We start from the raw sequence: 10829 nt of genomic DNA on the forward strand, positions 1-10829 counted from the left end.
AGCCAGTCTGTAGTCATCTCTAGCAGGACCTTAGAAATGATCCCTGGATGTGAAACTCAGTTTTTTTTTTAAACCTGGTTTCTCTATGTAGCCCTAGCTGTCCTGGAACTCACTCTGTAGAGAACAGGCTGTCAAGAGATCTACCTGCTTCTGCCTCCTGAAAGCTGGGATTTAAAGGCATATACCACCATGTCCTGCTTGTTTTGTATGTAACTTTTAAAGCCCACCCACTAGTTTATTACTTGTTCACTCTTGCTTTCTGTTGACAGTCTATGTAGCTATGATTGGGTTGGAAGTGGCTATGTAGCCGAGGCCGGTCGGTCCCCCAAGGACAGAGATTAACTGTACACCCTTACCTAGTTTCTACTTTACATGATTTGGTGGTCAAGTATGTATTAGCTACTTCAATTCACTGTGAGCCCCATCTTCCCACAAAGGTTAACTCACCACCCACTACATGGCAGTAATTACACTCTTTCCTACTTTGTTTTCGTGCGTGGAGACCAAGATTTCTCTGTGCAGCTCTGGCTGTGCTAGAACTTACTCTGTAGACCAGGCTGGCCTCAACCTCTGCAATTTAAAGCTGCTGCCACTGAGTATTTCTATATAAAAGCCCTGCATGTATATGCCTATGTGGAGCCAGAGTTAGCACTGAGTGCATGCATCCACCTTGAGAAGCGTCTCTCACTAAACCTGGGCCTTGCTGTTTTATCCAGGCTGGACAGCCAGCCCTTGTGATCCATTTCCCCACTCCCGAGCCCGAGTTCTGTGACCCACATAGTGAAGAGAACTCCTCCAGGGTGTCCTGACCTCCATTGGCATGTCATATTAAAACTTCGGCAGTCTGACCTGCAAAGGTAGGTACATACTGAGAAGTGGCAGGAAGCAGGTCACCCAGCTGGCACCACCCTGTACCCGGCCAGCCTTAGTTTGTAGAATGGGAAATAAGTTTTCATAGCAGGGGTGCTGTACTAGCAGTGGCAAACCTTCAGCCCAACCAACCGTCTTATCCTGCTTGGCTTCAAGAATGCTGCCAGATGGTCCATTACTGACAATAGCAGACTTCACAATGACACGCTGTTCACCAATTAATTTGCCAGGGCAGATTTTCCCCCCAGTTGACAAATCATACTTCTGGCTGCTATTTAGTTATCTAAAACCCATTCAGATAAAAGGGTTATCAGATGTTTGAGAAACATCTAATGGGCAACTTAAAGAACCCAAGTTATGTTTTTTAAAGGGAGGGAATTGGTTTGAAATTTAGAGTTGACACCCCAGAAAGTGGGCAAGAATTGTAGCCCTGGCTTAGTGGAAGTGGAGAAGTGTGGCTTAGCTGAATGTCCTGCCGTATAAAGGCCTTCTAAAGGGACATCAACTGTATGCACCTACTGTTTCCTTTGTGGCTAGGGAATTACATGCACAGTGTATACTGCAGGCACCCCACCACACACAGGCATTGTCTTCTTGTAAAGGGATGGTTTGGTTATACCACAGACTGGATGTCTTCTAATCTGGCTTTTCCAGGAATTTCTTCAAAGGAACTCATTAAATAAAATAGCCATCTTCGAAGCTACTTAGGCTTTTTAAACAACCCAAAATATATATGTCAAAAACCATTGGCCTCTAACAAATGCCAGTTGAGAGCAGTTTTTTCTTGGTACAGCAGTGTGATCTTCTGTTACCTCACTCAGGAGGCCGAGCCTAAGAGTAACTACAAGTCTGAAGCTACAGTGGTTTTCAGGCCAGGCTGGGCTACAATGTCAAACAAACAACAACCACCCAAAATCTAGCCAAGAGCTTTTAATTCCTAGACAGGTTCACCCTCACTATGAAAGCTGCACTGCAAACTCATGCAACATACTGCCTAACTCGCTGTCAGACAACACAGAGCTAAATGACTGTATTTTTATATAACACTCCAAGTTAATGTTAAATCAGCTATTTGGCAGCAATGTACAGTAGGCCAGAGCAAAGAGAGTATAAGATGACTTCTGTCATTTCAACCATTTGTCAGACAAAGTGACTACAATTAACAGTGACCGGGCACCTTAGCAACTGTTAGATTCCATTAGTTCTATACATAGCATTATCAGTATAGAAAGGTTAGATGTCTGGCCTCTGCTAGACTAGTTAAGTGCCAGACGCAGGGTGAAGCAAGTCTACCTCTTTTAAACACCAGCTGGTAGACTACTCTATTACCTAAACAATACTGTTTAAAGCTAATGTACCCTGGGAAGAAAATACAAGAATGAAATTCCTATCATGCCACCCAGTAACAAACAACTGAGGAATGGATTTTCATTTCAACAGGCCAAACAGGTTCGTTTTTTTAAATCTAAATTTATACTAAATAGTGATTCAACTTCACCCAGGTTTTAAAAGATGGTCCCATGAATATCCACTCATCAAAAGCTTCATTGTGCTAGGCAATTCCCAGATCACTTTACTTTTAATAGATTCTGAAAAAACGTGGGCAATATACACAAATTAATTCATAAAATTTCACGTCTATTTCATGATAGAAGCCATCAAAGTAAAGCATGAGGAATAAAAACATTTTATCTGTGTATTCAGAATCACACACAAGTTACCTTTACAGTTCAATTTACTATATATAGAAATCATTTGGGTTTTATATTTGCAATTAAATTTGAACTGAGATTACAATATCATATAAAAAGATTTTACATTAATTATTCTTAAGCATACCAAATTGAAATACATAGGTTTGACTTAAGATTTATGGCAAACAGTCTTCAAATACAATACAGACATTCTTAAGTTTACCTATCATTCACATGTGAGCAATTCTGGGCTGTGTTACATACAACCACTCTCCTATGCAGATGGCAAAACTGATATGCCACAAAGACCAAGCCTGTACAGTCAAGCCAAGGACTCAAGTTGTTAAGTTTTGGCATTTCTGGACCACAATAATGCATATGGTAGCTTGGAATTTTGCATAAAACCCCGTATTATACCCTGGAAAAAAGTCCAAGGGCAACTAGATGACAAGGGACTGGGGTCCTTAGTTGTTCTTATAATTAATAGAACCCATGATATTCAAATGGGCAATATTCAAATCAAAAATATTAAGCACCTACTGGTTTGATTTGAAATTAGAGATTCATGATCAATTTCTTTCCACCTTGAAATCAAGGTGTAAACTCCAGCTGTTCAAGTGCATCCCACGCTTCTCCATGTAGCACAGGCAGAATTGTCTGTCCATTGGCACCAAAGTGAAGTCACATTTCCTCTTGGAGGACAGGAATTCCACTTGTGAACATAGAGTAAGTTAGGAAAAGTGACCCCTTAAGTTGTCTCATTGCTACTGTGATTCCGAGACTTACGACTAACACACCAGCAGTGAACAAAGCCAAAATTCCTGGCAACAGTGTCAGGTTAGTGATGCTAAATCCTCCCGCCCACCAAGCTTTAGTACGAAGGAAGAATTATTAAGCTTGAACAAATGGGAAATAACAAGAAACTAAGGGACTAGGTTCAAACCAATAACAACAACAAAAAAATTCCAATTTGATACTATTACAAGTGAGAAATTGAAGAAAGTGTGCTTCACCACCCCAAAGCCCTCTGGATTTAAACATCTGTGCGAAGAGGCAAGAGGATGCTGGAAACAGACAGACATAGCCCTTCTTTAAGGTTAGGTAGGGTTCTGCAGTCCTCTGCAGTCTCCTTCCCCCTCCCCTCCAAGTTTTCAGTGTTTAATAAAATCTTTTCTATCGACCAAAAGGTTTGTGATTCAAAGATTTACTAAGGTACTCTATGCATCCTAGCTATACACAAACACCTAGTATTATTATTACAATTGGTTTATGCAGGATTAACAGTTTTTGGTGTTAAAATTGTTAAACATCATGCTCACTGCACATCAACTCTCCATAATGAATATGAACTTCACAAGGATTACCAAACACTTTTAAATTACTAATTAAATAACTAAAAAGTATACTGAGCCAAACCAAACTTAAATGGGCTATAAAGAAAACTAACCCTCAAAACAGACCATACACACAACTAGTTCAAAACTACCTTTGCTAGCTAGCCCCATTCCCAAAGTTTTAGCCTGAAAAAACAGTAAAATCTACACAAAGTTTTATTGCAATCATACAAGGGTTACATTAGGTCAAATACAACAAATACTATGATGCAATTTTACATTTATTAAACTACAGTTCAAAGCACAAATTTACACATTCTAAATACACTAAACGTATCTAATGAAGTCACACTGGTCTTCCACTGACGTGATATATCTGGGTGAAAGACATCAACTTTACAAGACTTTAAACAGGAATCCTTATTATAAAAACTGTGTACTTGTATGTAAACGATTTGATGGGGAACCCAATTAATGGGCTTCCATCTCCACTAAGTCATCCATTTTGTTGCATATTTTATTTTAAACGCTTAAGGGGTGGGTCAAACTGGTGTGTTTAAATCTGGATACATTATCTAATCCCCTATCACCCCCAATGAATTATAGATGAAAGCTGATTTTTGTCTGGTCCCAAATAGCTATTACTATGAATTTGTTTCCAAGAAAATTAACAGAATAAAGATTGATTGAATTTTTCCCCTACACTGGAATGTAGACCAGACAAGCTTAACCTGCGACTTCAGATCTAAAGAAGCGTTAATGCCTGTTTAAGCTTCAGTGGAAAAGCTGTCTTCTTGGCTCAGCTGAATGCAAGAGGGTGCAAAGAAGAAGTTTTTCATCATTGCATCTGAAGTAATTCCAGCATCTTGCATCTCATACCTGTATTTACGAAGAAATAAACAGAACTCAGGATTTAAGTACTTTTATCACACAAATACAATGAAACAGTTAACAATTAAGCCTTCTAGTCTCTCCTAAAACATTGTCTATTTCTGGTAAAAACTTGTCATATAAGCCTGACAGATAATAAATTTAATCTTTGAAACTCATTTTAGAAAGGCTTTGGTGGCCTGGAGGAATGAATGCCTCATTGGTTCAGAGTACACACTGACTGGAGTTTGACTTCCCTACATCCATAAGGTAGGTCAGGACAGCCTGGAGTTATTCTAGTTTCAAGGGATCTGACTTCTGTGTGAGAATAGCATTCACTCATTCTTCACATACCCATACACAGGAATATATGGATAAACTTAAAATGGGGAGGGGGAAGGCATCTCCTAGGGGACAGGAGGTCTAGCATATGTTAGTGTGTGTGTGCCAGGCCAGCAGCCATCCTCTGGTGTCTTCTCCAATTGCTCTCCACCTCATTTTTTTGAGACAAGGTCTCTTATCCTGAACCTATAACTTCAAATACTGGCTAGACAGCTAGCTCCAGGGATCCATCCATTTCTGCCTTTTTTCTTACAACTCAATTCCATACTAGGGTCACCCCAATTCAGTTGCCTGTATGGCAGCCATACCAACAATCCTAAGACTTCTCGACTTTTACTGAAAAGGCTGACAGACATTAAGAAGGGACTATCACTGGGTGTGATGGCACATGCGTTAATTCCAGTAGACTTAATCCTGAAAGGACAGCTGCCCTGCCGTGTCTCTGAGTTCAAGGCCAGGCTGGGGTGTGTATCCACTCCACCCCCACCCCAGGACACCCAGGATTATATGTAGAGACCCTGTCTCAAACAAAAACAAGAAAAAGGAAGCTATTATCTATCTGTCATGCTGTAAAATTTACATGAAATATTCATTTGAATGTTTCTTTTTCTTAGTACTTTAAAGTTATGCATGTTTGTTATATAAGGTATTAGCAAATCTAAACTGTCACTTATATACGCCACTCTGCTTTTCAATAAAATCACCTTACCAATCACTGAATGACATCATGAAATAAATAGCTGGCCTCTGAAAATCATTAAAAGCAGATGGTTCGTGGAAAGAATCTGCTCCCATGTTATCAAAGATAAGCCAATCTCCCACATTCAGCTCAGGAAGAAGACAGCTTTCCACAATTTGATCAAGCTCATCACAGGATGGACCCCAAAGGCTGCTTGTAAACAGAGGCTCATCTTCCTTGTATTTCTGTAGAAAAAAGAGAATCTGTCAGATTCTTTAAGGTATTTGAGTAGGTAAGCAAAAAGCAGTTTCAGTTTATGACGGGTCAGGACTAAGTGTCAATTATCATCAACTCCACAACAAGGAAATAAACTGAAAAGACCAGAACATGAATCCTAGGAAAGACACTCAAAACAAAGAACATGCTGAATAAAACAGACAAGGTTTAAGGAGGTAGGATTCCTGGCAGTTGAATCTAGGACCTTGTAGTAATGAGAATGGACTCTGACCTCTATTCAAGTCCCTACAGATTAAAAAAAAAAAAAAGAAAAAAAGGTTACATTTATTTCTCTGTATGTGTATTTGTGTGCTCATGCGTGCCTGAAGGCTGGAGAATCGGTTCTCTTTTGTTGCCATGTGGACCCTATAGCTTAGTGTCGTCTTGCCCACTCAGACACCCAGCAGGCTTAGTTTTTTTGTTTTGTTTTAAAACTGCCAATGACATGTTGGAAAAACAAACAAACTTGCCTTGTGAACCTCTGGAATGGTATTTAAGTCCTCAGAAAGCTTACTCGCAAAAGAACCATAAACACCATCATTCATGTAATACACGAAGGCTGGTTCATCACTCCCATTTTTTTCTACTGAAATAAAATAAAAGGAAGATGAATTTAAAACAACAACAACAAAACACACCTTCCTCAATCCACAGGAATCCTACTCTCAATGGAATCAACACCTCCTTCTTGGGTTTTAAATTCTCCCCACCAGGAAAATAAGCCAGGGCTTCATGGAGAAAATGACTCAGTGCAGTACTGAGACGGGGAAGGAACAATGGGCCCCAAACACTTTGACGTACAAGAAGGTAAAGCATGCAGCAGAGGCCTGGTATTCTGGTCCACATCTCCAATCCCAACATTTCACACAGAGGCAAACTTAGCTACACAGTGACTTCCTAGCTAGCCTGTACTTCAAGAGTAAGACCTGGTTTCTAAATAAATAAACAAAAGTAAAACCCGGAGGGGTGGAAAGATGCCTTACAGTTAACAGCATGCTGCTCTTTCAGAGTTCAACTTCTATCACCCTTATCAAGCAGATCACAATTGTCTCTAACTCCAGCTCCACGGGATCCCACACCTCTAGCCTCTGAGGCACTTATACTCATGTTCATAAGCATACACAAACCACACTCATACACAAGATTCAAAATCTTAAAACAAACCCCGTAATACAAAAAACAGTCAAGTACCCATCACCCAAGCCCAAATACAACAACACCAATATTAGAACAGACCATTATCATGTGTTTCCTAATTTGATACACAAAGAATATTCCAAAACTCTGGTGGGAATTCCTGAACCCCACCCCACCAAGACAAAGCATCAAATCAAAACAGCATACCCTTCGAATTTATCAAAGTAAACAAAAGCAAAGGAGAAAAAAAAAACACACCCAATGTAGTCCTGGAATCAATTCTAAGGAAAAAGGAAAACCAGTAAAGAACAGTAGTGAGAAAGCCAACTTTTCTATGGATGATTATTCCAGAGTGAAAAATACAATTGATTTTTATTAATGTAAGCCATTATTTCTACAATGACACAGGTCTTTTTTTGTTGATTTGACTTGATAGATTTAAAGAATTCTTTTGGCCCTCTAGTAAAGCATGAGGTAGATTGTCCACCCAAGACAAAAGGAATGTAACAAAACTGAAAAAAAGAAAAAGAAAAAGAAAAAAAAAGGCTTTTTTTAGAGTAAATATCACACAGTGGTGCAATTTTATCTAAAACATGATATAAACTTTAAAATTTACTTACCTCCAGAGGAAAATTTATCATTTTCAACAACTTTCTTAGCAATAATATTGACTGCAAGTGTAAACGCAGAAGATACATAATAGCTTCCAGGTTCTGAAATTATCTGAATGCCAGACCCTTCAGGGAAGTAAACATCCAACAGAGGACTGATAACATGATTAACCTATGGGATTCAAATTATAGATTTAAATTTCAATGCTGGATTATAGAATTCTAGGCTGAAAAGCTACTAAAAGTTCCCTACAAAAAAAAAAAACTATTCAATTCCAACTTAGCAGGGATTTTCAATTAAACAAGCTTTTATGTAAGCCTATTTGGTAATAATCACAATGGCATTAATTTAAAAAATCAATTTTAATACTGTACTTAGTTGGTACAAACGGAAAAGTCAAATTTCCATTGGCCACTTCTAGACATTACAGAATAAAGGCAGGAGTGACTGAGTCTTTCTTGCTGTTGTAGCCACTAAGCTGGGAGCCCCTGTGTGACAGCCAAAACTACGGCTCACACACTACTACATTTTATGAGCTATGGGTGTAGGGCAATCGCTGAATATTTGCCTAGCTTATGAGACTGAGTTTAATGCTTAGCACATCAGCAAATCAACAAGTGAGTGGCTTTATGATTTGGCAGTGTTCATAGAAGTTCAAACTTTAAAGTAACTAGGTCGAGTTTCCTGTGTATTTTCTTAGAAACTTGAAAACAGGTATGATAGAGGCCTTAGCTTATGCTTCTGTAAAAATTCTGATCTAGGTACCCACCAATTATGTAGCAAAGAAAGCAGATTATCCCAATATAGCCAACCCCTGAAAAAAATGTACCTCTTCCAACTGAACTTCAGTTCCTGTGAAGCCTCCACCGATGTCTAACATGTTCATTGTAAAGCCAAACTCTCCCTAGAGACAAAAACCTCAAGTTTTCAAATTGTAATGTATATAAAAATAATAAACAAAACCAAATCCCATCTTCCTAGCTAGGTAAATAGTTCTGACTTTTACTGATACCAACAACATTGATTTTCTTTTGAATGTTTTTGTTGCTTATTCTATGACCACCTTTACACTTTTTTTTCAGACACAGTCTTTATGTAGGCTGGCCTCAAACTTATCTTCTTGCCTCAGCTCTCTGAGGTCTGCTAACAAAACTCAGCTTCTTTGATTCTTACTACCAGGAAGAATCAAATATTATATGTTTGTCTCCTTGACCTTGCCTGTGCTTTAAGACATTAAATTTCTAGTTCATCCTTTTGCCCACCTGAAGTATTATCGTATGGGAACCCTTGATCTTCCTAGTATTAAAATCAAGAAGCCAGGTGTGGTGACCTACATCTTTAATCCCAACACTGGGAGGCAGAGGCAGGCAGATCTCCGAGTCTGAGGCCAGCTGGGGTTATACAGAGAAACTCTGTTTGGAAAAACGAAATAAATAAATGAATAAAATGATAAAAGTCAGGTATGCAGGACTGCAGGACTAGAAAACTTGCTAAGTGGTCAAGAGACCTTGCTACTCAAAGAGGACCTGGATTCAGTTCCCAACTTAACAGCACTTCCAGCCAGGCGGTGGTCTTTAATCCTAGCACTTGGGAGGCAGAGGCAGGTGGATTTCTGAGCCAGCCTGGTCTACAGAGTGAGTTCCAGGAAGGACAGCCAGGGCTATATACAGAGAAAGCCTGTCTCGAAAAACCAAAAAACCAAAAAAACAAAAAGCAAAAAAAACCCAGCACACTTCCAGGATCTCTGCTCTGTGGGTCCCAGGAATAAACATGGCGCACACATATACATGTAAGCAAAACGTATATACACAAAACCTAAAAAACTTTTCAAATTATGTGTGTATTATACTAATTTTAAACAATTAACTCATACTAGTTAAAAACTTATGAAATTAACACCCTGGTTGAAGACAAGAGAATCATTAGAGAACTTACAGCCATGTCAAACACACATCGAGCATCAGACAGGGCATGTACATATACTTGATATTCTTTGCAAGCACTTGAAACATGAAATCTGAAAGAAATAAGGTAGTAACTGAAAGAAGCACAGCTTTGAAGAACTTTCAGTAATTCCCTTCAATTATCACTTAGTATGATGATACTATTGATATATACTGATCTTTTTTTTACTTTACTAAATATTTGGTACAAGAGTAGAATCGAATTACCCAAGTTATGCTGCAATGTTTGAAAAATACTGTAACTCTATAAACAAAAAAGTACATTTTAGTAAGTCAGGCATCAATCACTATGCTGCCTAGGCTTTTGGTTTTTTTCCTTAACTTGACACATAAACTAAAGTTACCTAGGAAAAGGGGACCTCAAGTGAGAAACTGCCTCCAGCAGATTGGTCTATATGTATTATCTGTGGGGTACATTCTTTTCATTGATATGGGAGAGCCCAGCCCAGTATGACAGTATAATGTAGGCTGAGCAAGACACAGAGAGAAAGCCAGGAGACACTCATCTGTGGTCTCTGCTTCAGTTCCTCCATCTAGGTTCTTGCCTTGAGTCCCTAATTTTGGCTTTCCTTAACGGACCTGTAAGCCAAAACACCCTTTCCTCCCAACTGTTTCCCACAGCAACAGAAAGCTAACAAAGAACAGTTATAGTTCATGGATTAAAATATGACTTACTTTTTATGTGTGTGACAAAGTAAAAAGCACCATCACAAATTCCTTTATTTGAACCCTGAATCATCAAATTAATAGAGTTCTAGAGAGCAAGATCCTGTCCTAAACAAAACAAAACCCCGCGAAATCAAGTAAATATACATGAGTGCTCTACCTTCACGTACACCAGAAGAGGGAATCAGATCCCATCACAAATGGTTGAGAGCCACATGTAAGTGCTGGGAATTGAGCTCAGAACCTCTGGAAGAGCAGCCAGTCCTCTTACCCACTGAGCCTTCTCTCCAGCACCAAATCACCCAATTGTGTCTTGGTTTCTTCACATTAAAGAAAAAAAGGAAGGAAGGAAGGAAGGAAGGAAGGAAGGAAGGAAGGAAGGAAG

General features: G+C 39.1%; 1 protein-coding gene across 3 annotated transcripts in view; it reads right to left on the reverse strand.

Annotated features, from left to right (window-relative positions):
* Positions 1 to 2487: 2487 nt before the first annotated feature.
* Azin1 (antizyme inhibitor 1) overlaps positions 2488 to 10829 on the reverse strand; it is a 34104-nt gene continuing 25762 nt past the window's right edge. For 2 of the 3 annotated variants that reach the window (XM_028766351.1, XM_028766361.1), the window contains 6 exons: positions 9750 to 9831; positions 8644 to 8718; positions 7823 to 7985; positions 6536 to 6651; positions 5820 to 6034; positions 2488 to 4777 (listed from right to left, as the gene is read on the reverse strand). In XM_028766351.1, coding sequence (XP_028622184.1) covers positions 4666 to 4777; positions 5820 to 6034; positions 6536 to 6651; positions 7823 to 7985; positions 8644 to 8718; positions 9750 to 9831 — 763 coding nt within the window. In that variant the 3' untranslated portion in view covers positions 2488 to 4665. The remainder of the gene's footprint in view (positions 4778 to 5819; positions 6035 to 6535; positions 6652 to 7822; positions 7986 to 8643; positions 8719 to 9749; positions 9832 to 10829) is intronic. The other variant, XM_028766372.1, reaches the window with a different exon arrangement.

Source organism: Grammomys surdaster, unplaced genomic scaffold (genome assembly GCF_004785775.1).
Source record: "Grammomys surdaster isolate TR1022 unplaced genomic scaffold, NIH_TR_1.0 63, whole genome shotgun sequence".
In the NCBI taxonomy this organism is placed as follows: Eukaryota; Metazoa; Chordata; class Mammalia; order Rodentia; family Muridae; genus Grammomys; species Grammomys surdaster.